The sequence below is a fragment of the Engraulis encrasicolus genome, chromosome 10, assembly GCF_034702125.1.
Source record: "Engraulis encrasicolus isolate BLACKSEA-1 chromosome 10, IST_EnEncr_1.0, whole genome shotgun sequence".
NCBI classification, from domain to species: Eukaryota; Metazoa; Chordata; class Actinopteri; order Clupeiformes; family Engraulidae; genus Engraulis; species Engraulis encrasicolus.
The window spans coordinates 56,968,726-56,985,232 of record NC_085866.1 but is presented as its reverse complement, the minus strand read 5'-3'; the positions used below and the strand labels follow the sequence as shown (position 1 = coordinate 56,985,232).

General features: G+C 40.7%; 1 protein-coding gene across 1 annotated transcript; it reads left to right on the top strand.

Annotated features, from left to right (window-relative positions):
* The first annotated feature begins 1,502 nt into the window (after nt 1-1,502).
* Nucleotides 1,503-8,771, top strand: zgc:194242 (uncharacterized protein LOC100005854 homolog). The gene is made up of 4 exons (XM_063209417.1): nt 1,503-1,598; nt 3,590-3,851; nt 4,385-4,558; nt 8,443-8,771. Exons 2-4 carry the CDS (start codon nt 3,590-3,592, stop codon nt 8,637-8,639), a joined length of 633 nt encoding a protein of 210 aa, XP_063065487.1. The 5' UTR covers nt 1,503-1,598; the 3' UTR covers nt 8,640-8,771.
* The last annotated feature ends 7,736 nt before the right edge of the window (nt 8,772-16,507 follow it).

Sequence of the window (16,507 nt, the reverse complement as noted above, 5' to 3'; positions counted from 1 at the left end):
GTATGTATTAGTGCTAAGCTATGTAATGTTAAAATAAAGTGTTACCATCATATTTTTAAAAATATATGTTGTACAACTGGACGATTGTGAAATGATATGATGTGGCAGATGTAAGACCCATTGATGTAATGCAGAGTTTTCATTCAGATGAACTGTCTCTTAACCCAAGGTACAATGTCTTTTCTTCCAATATGTTGGATCCTACAGTATTTCATAAGAAAGTTTTCAAGAGTATTTAACACTACTTCGAATTTCAAGACTTTTGGGTTTTGTAATACACCGGTAATGTTGTTAAGAGATGATAGTGTACGAGTCATAATCATCAATACTTCATGAAATTCGCAGTGGTGTTAATTATTCTTGAAAAAGATCACATTTGTTATCTCCCCCTCTTCTGAAAAGCCTAACAAAAAAGAATATGACAGTAAAGTTAATGTAATACAATTTTTTTTTAATTGAATGTAAACACAACTCTACAAAAAAAAAAAACGTTGCAGAGGTATGTAGTCAAGACTTTTGAAGATTTAACCTTGTAAACAAAAGTGTTTGCTAAATAAAAGTAAACCCCCCCCTGTCACTTTCCATGTGATAATTGTCTGTATATTTTGAAAACTAGAAGTTTCAAGGTTTTTAATGCTGTCACTTAAATGTTTGAATGACAACTCACAGAGTTAATTTAAAGTCAAAAAGACGTCCACAAAGAGTGATGTCCCATTTGCTATAAGACATTTTATTTATTTTAGCAACAGATTAGAACATTTGAGTGATCTGAATGGGAGGCAGTGATGAGGTTACTTCAGTTCTGAAGCAGTCGATACAATTAACAAGAAATGCTATTTTGCATTGTGTTGCATACATGGAGCATCAAAGGACTTTTTAAAGATTGTGCACAAAGTCTGGCATAGGTGAGACTGTGTACCATTTGTCTTAAGATGGGATTTGTTCGAATCTCAACTGTCTTGCTTTTCAAGAACCCTTTACCCTTAATTTTCTCAAAATACCACCATTGCTGGGTGTTGAGCTGTGTAGTTTAACTTTTTTGCTTTGAAAATCTGCCATCTTAATTCAACGAGTCTGTGGGTAAGAATTGACCTGTTTGTTAGGTTGTTAGGCTTTTGTTATGAGGCTATGTTAGGTTATCTCGTTTTAGCAAATGGAGTTTTGGATGGAATAAATTTAATGGCCGCACTACTGAGGTAAGGAGGGGGAGAGGTTCATTCCAATTTCGAAAAAGACGTTGATAAGACATCCCTAATGACCTAATATGGACTAGAATTTGCCCTTATCTGGAGGTCCTGATGACGTTCATACCTGACGTCATAATAACGCAAAAAAAAAAGACGTCATCTGGCGTTACATTCTGGTACCCTGCTGGGACGTCCAACAATGACCTGGAAAAGACGTTGTTTGGACGTCTTTTTGCCCAGTGGGTAAGACGCGCGTCGCACGCTCCAGCCACGCCACCTACTGGTTAGGGTACCTCTAGTGAGCTACGGCTTTTGCTCGGCCACTAGCCTACGACGCAACTTTTACCAACATACGCACGAAGCCCCTCCTCTTCCTAAGTGTTACGACAAGCAGGAAAACACTGACCGAGGGTGAGCCACTATTATTCAGACTGCACATTGCCATCATGACAATCATCTGACGTAGCCTATAGACTAGCCAACAAGATGCACGATGGATTCAAGATTCAAAAGCTTTATTGTGTAATATGTTGACATAGTAGAAATGTATCTTTTGATTGAAGGCGTTTGTGTGTGTGTGTGTGTGTGTGTCCACTCCAGTCCAGTATTTGAGATGATAGCATAGTTCAGTCAGAGTAGTGGTGTAGTCTACGTAGAACTCGGGAGTATACCCACTTCTAAATGTCAGGGATTTCAGTACCCACTTACATTGATCCATTATTTTGAATAGCACACATATATATACAGCATGCCCACTTCAAAAAATGCTCAAAAATCCAGTATACCCACCATAACAACTACACCACTGAGTCAGAGCAACACTCTGGTTCAGTAATAAGCACGGTGTCATCGATGTGAGAATCTTGCACGAGATCGAGATGTCACAGAGAGCATTATTGAAGTGCCTATTTTAAAAATGCACTTTTGCCGCTGGTGCGTATCGTGGCCAGCGACACAACAGAAATGACTGAAATCCGATAGAGAAGACAAGACGACACAGGCATCACTGACTCATGGCATGAGCACCACAACTCAAGAAGTGTAGGCCTACAGCTCCCTGTCCAATCGTCCACCTCACACCTTACTTCCCGACCCCGCCGTCTTTCCTTCCTCCTCGCATGTTCCCAATTTCTCTAGCCAGTCTTCTCTTCCTCAAATAGCCTATCCATTCCGCAAGGTTGTTGGCGTGCCATCTATTTGTGCTGAATGACCTGTTTTGTAACCATTTGTGTTGTAAATGAACTGCTATGCCACGAAGCTCGTCCGCTGATGTCCGTCCGATCTGCAAGTGCTAAACCGTCGCACTTGTTGCAGAGTGACAAATAAATTCCATTAACGCAGAACTCCAAACACGGTAGCCGTAGTAATCCGTAGTAATTCGCAAATGCATTGTCACTGCTGGACAAAATGTGGAAATAGTCAATTGGGCCTAAATAGGCATATGCCTAGGCCTATGTTATAAATGGCCCTTCAATCACGAGTCGCTGAACAGAGGAGCGCGCCCCGCATCTCGTTACCATAATATCATAATACAATCTGCTCTGTAGGCCTGTGTTTATCAAACGCGTAGGCTACTTTATGTTTGGCCATGCGCGTCGTAGCCGTCAGAGACCTATTTTCCCCCTTCACGCCGTCGTTATTTTGGGGAGGTGGCCCCAGAGTAGCCTACCTGCGTGTTGGGGGGGGGGGCTTCACTCCGTTAACTGCGCGGCTCACTGCATCACGACGCAGGGACGCTGATCTCGAGGACAAGTGTTGGACAAGTTAGGCTACTCAAAAACTCAAAATATATTTTTGATTAGGCTACATGATTACATTACTGTCATTTCAGAGTAATGCCCAACATTTCAACATGAATTTTATAGGCCTAGCCTATATTTTAAATATAAGGCATTAGCCTAAAGGCTACAACTTTTATATTAGGCTACCAGAAGAACTATCCTGGCTGTTTCACCTCCCATCCAGGTGTTTCAGCAGCATCCAGACTAAACAAGCAGCAGGTTCAGGAATAAACCCACCCCCACCTTAATGGCTTTCGTTACTAAGTTACAGCTAAAAGTAGGCTAATGAATTACAGTAATTAATTACTTTCTTAATGCTTTACTCCCTGCACACTTCTATGCCTTTCACTTCAGTTGTCAATGTTTGCATGCTATCTAACATTGGTGCAATTTCACATACATTGATGCACCTGGTAGGCTATAGTGTAAAGAATTGTGCTATTGTGCTGTGTACTAGTTTTCAGTGTTCCCAATCATAGCCATTTATGAAAAATGACAAATAGCCTACTATTTCTTTTGCTTTGCATATAGTTCATACAATCATGCATCTCAAAATACTACAACACAAAGATTGGGAATTTTTCATTAATAATTCACTCTGCTCACAATCCAACGTTGCAGATGTTTTTCAGAGCAATAGGCCCCCAACTGGGGCATCCCACACAAGGCCTAGCCGGGTGGTTCACCTCAAAGATCCTCGCCTGGCGCAACAGAGTGCTGGAGGAGAGCGCGGTGGCGCTGTGTGACATCTCCCCTGGGGACACGGTGCTAGAGCTGGGCCACGGCCCGGGACTCGGCCTGGAAGCGGCAGCTCGCCTCCTCACCACACCCAGCGGATGCCTACTGGGGGTGGACTACTCCGAATACATGCACCAGGTGGCAGGTGAGTATGGGAAGGGAAGCAAGTAGGGGCACAGAGAGAGGGGGCAGGCCCAGAATAGGATCCTAATTAGGCTACATTGTATGTATTGGGTGGGGCCCTTTCAGATTACTTTGTCCAGGGCCCGGCCAAAGTTTTCAGCGACCCTGATTATGGGCATTTAGCCCATTCTAATATTATATCCAATAAATTAAGTCTAAGAAAACAGGGAATCCAAGGTAGTTCAAGTTCAAGTTCAGTTCAAGACATTTATTGTCATTGTCATTGAAGGTAACAACATCTTTGTATCCAAAAAGTATGGAGAAGCCATGATGAAATAAAGTCTTTTTATACTTTTTGGTTGCGAAGAGTGCCTTGGATTCCCACTTTTCTGATGAACATGTCTTCTGACAGCTGTTGCCGAGATTCATTGGGACAAAGTCATCTGAAAGCTGCCTGCCCCACCCAAAACATTGTGATGAGGACCCAATTCTGCCCCTCCATCACCATATATTTGTTCACTTTGATCAGTTGTATGTATCGTTGTATCCCCATAGGTGAGAGGCTATCGGCACTGGTAGCCAGTGGGAAGGTGAAGCTGCACCACTGTGACGTGGCAGCCATGCCCATAGCAGACAGCATCGTTGACAAGGTGTTCCACTGCAACTGCTATTACTTCTGGCCCGACCTCAAGAGAGGCGCCGCAGAGATACACCGTGTCATGAAAGTAGGTAGGTTCCGATAGCACTGCAGAGTACTTTCGCTTCAGACACAATTCGTTACTCATAGTTGTCACGTTTTTTTGAGCACGGTTTGTGACTATGGTTTAACCATTGATTGACTATAGTTTGACCATGGTTCAACTATGATTCAACCATCGTTTGACTATGATTTGCCCATGGTTTAACTATGGATTTAATGGATTTTAATGGATTGTTTTGATTGTAAAGTGTCCTTGGGTATTTTGAAAGGCGCTCAAAATAAAATTTATTATTATTATTATGCAAAAATTAACCATGGTTTTACTATGACAACTAACCATGGTTAAAAGTTATTCATTACATTACAGTGAGCTTTCTTATCCGAAGCGACTTACAGGCTATTGGTTACAGTCCCTGGATCAATGTTAGGTGTCTTGCTCAAGGGCACTTCAGCCATGGATGGAGGTCTATGGAATGGTGAGGGCAGGATTAGAACCGGTAATCCTGTGATCTAGAGTCCATCTCCCTAGCCATTACACCACAGCTACTGACATGTAGTTATTCAGGGGTTTCATGTTTTCTTGGGTAACCAAGAACCTCTTCCCCCCACCATGTTTTTTTAGAACCATCATTGTTTCCCATACATTGAGGAAACTATGGCGCACCGCCATAGTTTAAATTTTGCCGGCATAGTTTCCGAAAATTAAAAATATTTTTAAAAAAGTTTTCAAAAACGATTTCCTTCACATTTTCCTCCTGGAGTAGATACATCCTATATAGAGAAAACCATGAGTGCTTGATTTTCCTCCTGTAGTAAATACATCCTATATAGAGAAAACCATGAGTGCTTGAAAGACAGAGGGATCAAGAACCTTGTCAAGTTGTTGTAGTTGACTTGGGTTTGGGAACAATAAAAAACCTTCAGAGAAGGGACATTTGGGATGAGTTTACTGACACTCCCCAGGCGTTGTTTTACAGGTGTATGATAATGAGTTAGGCAACAGGCCTTCATTGACACAGCAGAGGGTTAGGGTTAGGGTTACATCGGGCTGCATATAGAAATGAATGTGTAATGAATGTGAATATAGACATAAATGTGTCATATGTTGTTCAGCTCTTTTACTGGGAGGAATTTTGAAAAACTGGCCCTGTGACTAGCACCCCTCATGTAGAGTGTGTACGCCTAGGTGTGTGGGGAAAAAGGCATAGCCTACTCTCTTAGACCCTTTTTGTCTGTGCGTTAACAATTTCACAGTGGTCCTAAATTCTTATCTGCGCCCCTATTTTGTTTTGTTTTTTCATTGCATAGACCCCTGCATGAGGGACGAATGAAAGTGTGTTGTGAGCAGAAATGATTCTCTGTGCTGCATTTGTTTTATATTTGACAATATACTACTATACATGTCATGGGTAAAATCTTATATAGTTTCTCAAAACATAAATGGCTGAAATGTAGGCCTTTAGTTTCTCCATGTGCCAATGTCAAACTGTACTCATTATTTTGCCGTTTTGCATTTTGCCATGTGAAATTCCATGCATCCCCCAATTCCATGCATCCCCCAATGATTTGTGTATTTATTGGAATAGTAGGGGGGCGCTGTGGCGCAGCACGCTAAGCCCCCCACATTTGGGCTTGCATGCCCACGGGGACCCCTGTTCGAGTCTGGCCGGGGTCATTTCCCGATCCCACCCCATCTCTCTGTCCCACTCACTTGCTGTCACCATCTCAGACTGTCCTTTAAAATAAAGGCATAAAAGCCCCTAAAAAATATATTTTTAAAAAAAAAGAATAGTATGCCTGACCAGGGACTGACCAGGGAATTAGCTATCTAGCTATAAACCTTTTATGTACTCACATCTACAAGCTGTGTCATGACCTTGCCTTGTCATGTTTGTAAATGTGCACTGTTAAATAAACTCCAAATAAATAATAAAATATGACAACATTTTGTGCATCACACGAATTATGAGTGGGTACAAACTGGTGTAACCACACATACTAGCTAACTAGCACATAGCAGTACCTATATGATAGTGTAAGTACTGTATGGTGGGAATGTGTTCAAGTAAGGACCACTTCAGCCATTTTCAATAGGCTGTTGCATTGCTCACGATACCCTTGACTTGTCAGTACCCGGTGATGCTGCATTTTTCGGCTCAGACCTTTCCAAGATCTGAGCCATTCTAATGGGGGCAGCTTTTATTTACATTTTAAAAAATCTTAACATAGGCCTACTCCAAATATTTTCCCAAAAGGTATTGCTGTTTGCTAGTTGTCTGCTGTTGTTGCATAACCTTTTGGATGTGAATAAATCAAGATGTTTTTTATATTAGATTAGATTAGATTAAACTTTATTTCTCCCCAAGGGGAAATTCTTTTTCCAGTTTGCTCTGTAGATTAAAAAGAGAAGTAAAAATAGTATAAAAATAAAAAAAGTTGATACAAAATAAATAAGGTGATCATGCAGAAAAGTCCAGGAGTTTCTCTTTGTCCTTAATGGACAAATTATAGAGTTGCATGGCTCTAGGGACAAATGATTTCCCCAGTCTGTCAGTCCTGAATTTCAGTGCTCTCAGCCTCCAGCTGAACACACTATTTTGTTGGATGATTGTGTTGTAGAGTGGGTGCGCCTTATTGTCCAAGATGGTGAGCAGTTTGCTCAAACATCTTCTATCTGACAATGAAGTGAAGTCCTCCAGCTCTTCTCCCACAACGAAGCCAGCTTTCCTCACCAGTCTGTCAAGCCGCGCAACATCCCTCTTCCTTATGCTTCCACCCCAGCAGACCACTGCATAAAAAAGTACACTGGCAACCACAGACTGATAGAACATAGTGATATATATGTAAACAAACAGCTGCCCCTATTACAATGTCCAGGATCTCGGAAAAGGCTGAAGGGGGAAAAAAAATCTCACTTACTGACAAATCGAGGGTAGAGTAGAGTAGAGTAGAGTAACTTCATTGATCCCCGAGGGGAAATTCAGGTATCAAGTAGCTTACATAAATACACATAATGCCCACATGGACATTTAAGGCACATAACACACAGGTTAAGTCAGGGAGGGGAAAAATAAAAATTAAAGAAAAAATAAAAAGGCAATGTGTAAAAACGTATTCTGATTAAACAAATGTGCGGAAAAAAACCTCTGGGAGTTGTGGTAGACAAGATAAAAAATGACCAGAATGAATGTTGACAGGTACATCTATGATATAGCATTGTGATGTAGAAGTAAGAGAAAAAGACATATTACACTGTTATCAAGGCAGAACATAGATTCTGCTAAGGTGCATGAAGACTGTGGGTTAAATGATCATAAAGTAGGCAGTGTACAGAGTGTGATAGAGGTGGAGATTCCTCAAAGTCAAGTACAAGCAAAGTGTATTGGACAGTACACACACACACACACACACACACACACACACACACACACACACACACACACACACACACACACACACACACACACACACACACAGTCTTTCATTGAGGGTAGCATGAGCATTACAACTGCATGTTGAAATTGACTGAAATTATCATTTAAGTGCATGTACTGTATGCACTATTTCAGGGCATTTTTGAATAAATATTGAATTCGGCCCGCGACTTCATCAGAATCATCACAGATTTTTATTTTGGCCTGTAAATTTGAGTTTGACATCCCTGCTCTATACTTTGTCGGAGCCGGTGTGCAGAGGCCCATTGCGATGGACTTCTATGACTTGCCAATGACCAGTCAATGACATAAGTCAATGATCAAAGCTGTAAGCGGCCCTGGTCAGTGTTACCTGTATTTTAATATAGTAGTTTTTTAAAATAATTTAGAATAAAATCCTGACACTGGGTTTTCCTGAGTCTTATGTGACTGATCAATGATCATTGTATACTTTTAAAGGTTAACTTCCTTTATCGCAGGTGGCCTCATGGTGACAACTCTTAGACTTGAGTCCCTGGTTCAAATTGCACCGCAGCAAGTCTTCACTGGAGAAAGCTGGCGACCAGAGGACTACATGAAAGCTTTACAGGCCTCTGGCTTCTCCAACGTCAGAATGGAGGACAGGACCCACAAACACATCACTTTTCAAGCCATCTTTGCCACTGCTTCTGAATGACAGCGCAAGAAAAAACAAATGTAAAATGCAATTGTTATGTAAAACGTGTTGTAAATGTAATATTATTGCATTACATTACATTGCATTTGGCAGACGCTTTATAACAAAAACGACTTTCAAAAGAGGACATAATCATAGCCAACATCGCTAGCAGATACAAAGTGCAAATATACAGAACAACAAGTGCAGATGCAAAGAAGGGTTAGTAAGGGTTAGTACACACACACTCATACATACACACACATCATGTCAAGAGTCTGGCTTGGGGCTTGGTCAGCTCAAACATTAATCTAGTAGATACTCACGATTGTAGAGAGTCTTTACTTGCTTCTTGAAGGCTGCAAGAGATGTACTATGGTCATTGCTTGTAAAATCTGTTTACTCATAGGAAACATTATTTTCATAAGCACAGGTATTTCTGCCCACCATTTGCCTCTTAATGAGTCATTAAAGCATCAGAGGACTTCTGAAGGAATTAGCTTGGAATAATAGAATAGAATAGAATAGAATAGAATAGAATAGAATAGAATAGAATAGAATAGAATAGAATAGCCTTTGCGCTCACTGAATGAAAACACAAATGGACAAAAACACAGATCGTTGCATCCACCCTCCCTCCAATCACCCCTCCCAGCATACACATCATATACAAGTCAGGCAGTAGATCCAGACCCTGGCTATAGCGCTAGCTTTTCCATTACACCTCAAGCCATTACTTGTTGATCATGGAAATTGCATTTGGTATAAAAGAGTGTTTGTAGATGTTTCTCCTTGCAATGATTGATCTGTAGCACCTCCCTGAGGGCCGCCATTCAAATTAAGAGTGTAGAGGATGGTAGAATCATCTAAAAAAAAAAACAACAACAACCCCCACCCCCAATTTCTGGGGCGACATAATAATACCTTACCATTAGTTAACATTGGTTAACCATTAGTTAACCATTTAGCGGAAGGTTACTGTAAAGTGTTACTACAGCCTTTGATTGGCTTTTTGCATATGTCATCGACATTATCTGTGAAATTATATATGCCTGAATACTTTCAACATTTTGGTCTAAATAAAATCATTGTTGTGCAGGTGCAGTGATATTTCATTTATGTGAAACAGGGGACAGACAGAGTCCATGTGGGACCCCCTTGTTGAGTATACCACTATTTCATCTGAAACTAAGTCTCTGGTGCATACTACTTACTCCCTCTAGGCAGTCAGTTCTTGATCCAGTGAATCTATCCTCCATCAGCCCCTAGGTCTAGGAACCTTTGGAGTAGTATGTGAATTTGCATTGTGTTAAAAGCCGCCGCAAAATCAATAAATAAAATCATTGCAGACGCCTTGGTATTTTGCAGGTGTTTGGTGAGAATGTTAGTCAGAATTAGGGTGGAATCTTCCGTTCCTCTATGGCTTATAAGGAAACTGCATGGGGTGCAGTACAGTGGACAGTAAAAGTTGGAATAAATAGGAGTAAAAACTGGTTCATTCGTGCATGCCTTCAGTGCCCTTACATGGAGGCCATCAGGTCCAGGCACTTTATGTGGGTTTGTTTTTGAAATGCAATGTCTGACTTCCTCCACTGACAGGTGGATTGTGGTGGATTGTGTGGTTACCAGGAGAATCAAGCCTTCTATAAAAGCTATTGAGATTGTTTAAAAAGGGGAGGTCCATCGTCCAAGTGTCTGCTGGTTCCTTGCGTTCTCTACCCATCATTCTGTTAAGCCCTTCCCACGCTTGTTTAGAGTTACTCATGTAAAATTGTCCCTCAACTTTATTTTTTAAATCACCCCTGCATTTCACTCACTGTGCAGCAGAGGACAGCAGTGTTTGGATGGTGCCGTGCTCAGGGCACCTGTCATGGGGCAGGATGAGAGAGAAGCACTCGTACATGCACTCGTACATACAACATACAGACATGTAGCAGCATAGCATACTAGACAATGCACGAATATAAATAGGCCTATGCATTGCTCAGTGTAAATGAGTACAGTAGGCCTACTTCGTCAATGTACAGTGTATTGTGTCACAGGAAATTGTCACCCGATTTTGGCTTTCTTCTTTAGAATAGATGACTTGCATGCATGGTCATTTTCTTCAACCCCTCTGATCAGAAGACACAAGAGCAATGTGAGATATTCAGTGTAAGAAGGGTGAGGCAAAGCATACAATAATAATAATAATACCACTGTTTTTTTCTAGGAAGACCAGATACGCCACTCATTGGTTTCACGGTGCATTTCCGGTTTCCGAACGAGGCAATTTTAGTTGCACTTCCACCCTCTTTCCACGTGGGGCTTTTTCTCTTGTCATTCGAATGTTGTTTTCAAAACAGTATGTACAGTGTCCAATGCATATGCTTAAAAAGTGATTTTAAGTGTCTATGAGGTCACACACATAGCAGAATGCTAGCGAGTTCCGTTGTAGTATAGCCTATCACAAAACAAACCGTCAAGCCCTTGAACCATTAAAGCAGCTTAAATATTACTTTTACCAACCCATTTGTAAAGCAGAGCTCATCAAGCCTTGACCCTGGCTGTTGAGAATTAAATTCTGTTCCCTTGACAACCCAAATAGTTTATTTTAGAGCTCGCGCTACCAGAGATGATCTAAATGCATTAGAGAATATTTGGCGCTACTTCCGCAGACTGACTGGCAAGCTTCATGCTGTCACATCTGAACTTACAGTAGGCAATTTCTTACCTTGATTTCTGAAAAAATGATCTTTCGCCAGTGTTGTGGTGGTACTTGTGTAGGGATAATGAAACATCTGGTTGCATGTGCAGGAAAATGTCCTGTCTGTAGTCGATGCAAGGCAATAGGCCTAATAATGTCTATTTGTGGCATTATGCAGATCTGTTTTTTGCAGAACTGTCTTTCCTCTGTACTTTCCAAAAAATGAAAGTATTAACATCTTATAGATGCGAGGACAAGCAATAAATTAGCTTAAAAAATAGATGGCAAGCCTCATTGTAATTATGTTGAAAGTTTGTTGGCAAAATTGGTGATGATTCCACACTGTATATTTGACCTTATCTGATGGTCGACAGATCAACCTTAACCCACAGTGATTAAACAGCGTTTATTCGACCTTCTCTGGCGTTAAGAATTCAACGTCTCATGGCGCCTTTTCGTCGTTTTTTTTTTTTTTTACCAATGACGGCCTTTTCAACGTCCCTCTGCTATCTGGGACAGTAATGAGCAATATGAGGAAACAATAGCACTATTTTGTTTGAGTTTAATTAAAAGCTTTATTGTCTTAGTCCTGCAATATATTTTCTTTACACTGGGGAGTAAGTTAAATAAATACTTACTGTTTATTGTGATATTATGGGTTGATGATGATGTGTCATTCACATTATAGTTAAAAAGGGATGCATCTTTGGATATTATACATAAACGAGTTATAAGAATTAAGAAATGAGATCTCAGGATTAGAATACTTATTAGTCTACCGTTGTGTAGACTGTTTTTTGGTTGGATGAAGAAACAGATGATTCCAAGATGGCGAGCCGAGCCCAGCGAGGACTGAAGGTCGTCGGTAACACTTTATAATAAGGACCCCTTGTTAAGCATGAGTTTAGCATTACTTAAAGCTTAGGTAGTCTAATGCTTAGTTCATCATTTTTCAATCATGTGATAACCATTATCTCTTTATTATAACTCATTACTTAATCATTACTAGGTATTGTTTGTTAATGGTTTGTACATGGTGAAGTCACTTCCTGTGTATGATTGTTAAAGTGTTAATTGACCTCTTTCTTAATAATTTGTTAGCAAATAAATCTGAATTATTCCTCATTGGACATGACTTGTTAAACCCAGAATGAATTGAGGCTTATGTGATGCGCCTCGTGGATGCAGGAAATTAACAAATGCTTTATAAAGCATTCATGTGTGGCTTGCTAAGGCTTGCTCATGATTACTTCACAAGTTATATAACTCATTGCCTAAGCAAATCCGGGTACCTATTCTGAAGTGACAACTGTTAATGCTTTACAAAGCATTTCCAAGAGTTCTGTAAAGGCTTAACCATGGGTACCACAATACTTCTTAAGTGTCACTAATATGAACTGTACAAAACATTTAGCTTACTAATCAGTCTTGGGCTAGGTACAACATGCAAAATACTGCAGATAGAAACAATAGTGACATAAAACAGAACATGTTTATTTCAAAGAATCATTTTACCACACATTGACATAAGGAAATATAAGACAAATAAAAAGCATAACTCACAACTCAGAAGTCAGTCGCAAAAAGATTAAGTCAACATGGAGTCAATACAGTCCTGGGAAGGACAGTAATATTTTGTGCTATGGCACTTGTTGGACACTAAACTAAAACTCTACTCAGACTCCTACTCGCAACATGGAGACTGCATTAACTCCTGATTCCTGACTTCTATTTCTTTATTGGTCATATGACAGCAGGAAGCAAATCACGAAACCATGCCTATGGCAACCTATGGTAGCCCTTATGTTACATCTCCCTTACTTTAAAAGAAATAAAACAAACAATACATTCACAACAGCAGTACTTCACAACAGTTAAAAACATTCAGGTAAACATTGAAGTAAACATTTTCCAGTGCATTCATTTTGGTAGGGTCTACAGGTCGTTTCATTCTCATTTTTTTTAGTCCATTCACTTGTAAACAGGTATGTATTCTTTTTATTTTTTTCACAACAGGGCAGCAATCCGCCTACACCCTTTTGTGTTCCACTGGTCCAGTAATTTATTCTCTTCATGTGTGTGTCTGTACTAAAATGTGTATCATGGCAGCGATCCGCCTACACCCTTCTTAGTGTGTCACAGGTCCAAAACCTGTCTTGGCTTGACGGTGCGCCCATATCTGGTAGTGTGGCCTGGTCACGTCTCTCTGTCCGGTGTGACCTTGCCATCAGGGTCAGGGCTTTCGTGTGGTGTGCTCACAGTGGTGGTGATGCCAAGCCGGACTGAGGCCTCTAACTTGTATAGGACTGCACCCACATGGCAACAGATTTTCCCTAGTCTGAGGGAAAAAATAAAAAGGGGATACACATAGAAATTTAAACACAGAGGCATAAGTCAACTGAGGCACAACCACAGTACAGTAGCCTATGGATCTCACTCTTACCCAGCCATTAAAGGTATCTGGATATTGTCCCCCAATCTCATTACATATCATTTCAATGTCCATGTATTATTTAATCAGTGTTTGAATGACTTTAAGTCTGTGAGGGGCCAAATAAACTTTGCCTTTGTTCTCTGGCCTCAGGTTTGAAACTGCCCTCCCTCAACTGATGATTTGAATTTGCCCTGGCTATTGGGTCATTCAATAGGACCTCACTTCCTGTAAATTCCCTGTAAATTCAGATCAAAGAAAGTGGATCTAACAAGAAGCGTCATTTTGTTTCTTTTCCGGTATCCACTTTATGTCGAGTGAACGCCCCTTTAGGAGACCTTCGGTTAGGAGACCTTCGGAGTCCTGAGGTTGAGAATCAATGAAGTCCCCTTAGCGCTGTAGATGGCGGTAGCGCACGTCTTGTGCACACACCTCAAAAAGAGAAGAAGTAGGGGACAACGCCCCCTTAGGAGACCCAACTTGAGCATACGCTTTTGAGTGGCCGTGTTTCGCGTTATCTTGGTTTGATTCAGTATTTTTGCTTCACATTTTGCGAGGCGCGTGGACGTTTCATTGCGCGCCGCTACCCAAACGAGCTTTCTGCGCCTCGGAGCACTTCTCAAGTTTTCAAGATTTGTTGTGTGTGTGTTGAGATGTGTGTGTATGTAGTGACTTTGATTTGGTTCCACTCTACAATAATATCATCTCATGCCGTAGATTGACCCAAATGTCCAAATATGATCTATGCACCTCCAATTCCCTTTTGAAGTAGTTTTTCAATGTGAGACGCTTCCGAAGACGAGGTGGAAAATTGTTTTAGTTCTACCGCTAAGCAACCATAAACGAGACAGCAGTTCTGTCAGCAATTATTAGTACTAAACTACAGCTAAATAAGAGAGCAGACCTATTTTATTTATTATAGGTTTTGCGCTGGTTGTAATAGTCTTTACAAGTTGATTCATGTTGACTACAAGAAGGAAACTCAGCTATGTCGTCCAGAGTCAAGCGGCTAGCGCAGTGGTTAAACTGTCCGACCTGGATTCTCAGGATTATCAGATCAACTCCCTGTAGTAGCGACGTGATGATGATAATTCAGCTAGTTCTTGATTTCGCAGGGTAGCCTTCTGTTAAACTTGACCAAGGAAACCATGAAGTCATCTGCCAGCCTGGCATAGTGAAGGCGACCGAGTGCTACCTTTATAATTGTGAGTTCGAATATAAGTAGGGCCTAGTGGATAACTGATATTGGTTTGTATCCCTGCTGGGGTTTCAATTTGGGTACGCCTTTTCAGGCGTTTTTCAGGCAAATCTCCAGGAATGTTAAGGGGTTAATACATTTAATTCATATAATGTGACTCTATTCATTATATTTCTTTCCGGTTATTTTAATTGGCTGCTTATTGTGTTGCGTTTATGGCGATCACTGCGCCGACCTCCGTGCGCCGACCTCCACACAATGATGCTCTCTCACTTCCACGATAACACAGGGTCAGCGTTAACCTTGATTTGAGTGTTCCACAATCACGAGTAATTAATTCCATACACACACACACTATCACATTTATTGAAACAGAACGGATACAAATAAGACACGAGAAAAAAAAGTTACAATTAAATCAATGTCTGCGGTGCCAATTCATTGCACACCAGCCGCTGATTGGCTCTCCGAAATGCACAGATGACCTGAGTCTTCCTGGCAGAACTAACGCAGGTTACACTACCAACTCCCTAACCATTACACTACGGCTGCCACTACACTTCAACCACTAGAGTGCACTGTTGTTCTTCTAGAACCAGGGGCCGGTTGAACCAAACACCTAAAGTTTTCTCCCTTAAGTACGACCCTTAAGGGCTCATTTACCCATAGATAAGGGACATGCTTAACTCTCCTGTTATCCGTGGGGTCTATTTGACCCCATTCAATGTTTAACGTCTGAAAAAAAAACATGAAGTACATAATTCTTTTGCTTCATCTTTGATGACTTTTCCTAAATATATGGGGTCAATGTGAAAAAAGTGAAATTTCCACAAAAACGTTTTCCCTAAGTGCTGTGCACGTTTTGGTTACATCTGTGTTCCTTGGGGTCAATTTGACCCCAAATTATTTTAAGTGTATTAAACATAAATGGAACATCCATATTTTGCTAATACATGTTCCTTTCTGTGTAGATTATGTCACATACATGAACATAAGTTATTTAGAACTGAACATTTTCCTTTATTTAGGGCTCTTATAACTAACAATATGTACGTATATGGATGTGGGCAGCTTTTGGGCAGTTGTTGCACATTTTCGCCTAGTCATGCATTAGTTTTTTTGGTTTGTGAGCTGGGTGTGGGGGTGCTAGGACTTATCTAAAGGGCTTTTGATGTCTCCAACAGAGCAACAGTAAATATCTGAGGCATAAACCAGTGAAAAAGTTTTTGCTTCTACTGATTTTGTAGACATTTAAGTGGATGGGGTCAAAATGACCCCAATGATCACGGATGTAACCTAAATCTGACGATAACAGGAGGGTTAAGGGGGTTGCACAAAATGCCTTAAGTTCTTACCTTAAGAACTAGTGCAGATCCCATTGGGCCTATTAAAAGCACTAAGGGATTTCCTATAATAAAGAGTAGTTCACAACAGTAGAATTCTATTGTTGCTAAGGAAACTGTCATTCTCAAGCCAATGTTATATTGTCTGGTTAACACCAGACCTAATCACAAGTGAGATTAGGTCTGGGGAGTTGCCTATTGTAAATTCCGTAGGGGGCAGAATACTTGGCT

What these genes read in the sequence shown, in the direction of transcription:
- zgc:194242 (XM_063209417.1), top strand. Translation starts at nt 3,590, where the DNA reads ATGTTTTTCAGAGCAATAGGCCCCCAACTGGGGCATCCCACACAAGGC. An exon ending in ATACATGCACCAGGTGGCAG is followed by an intron (nt 3,852 to 4,384) that starts GTGAGTATGGGA and finishes GTATCCCCATAG; the next exon opens with GTGAGAGGCTATCGGCACTG. An exon ending in ACACCGTGTCATGAAAGTAG is followed by an intron (nt 4,559 to 8,442) that starts GTAGGTTCCGAT and finishes CCTTTATCGCAG; the next exon opens with GTGGCCTCATGGTGACAACT.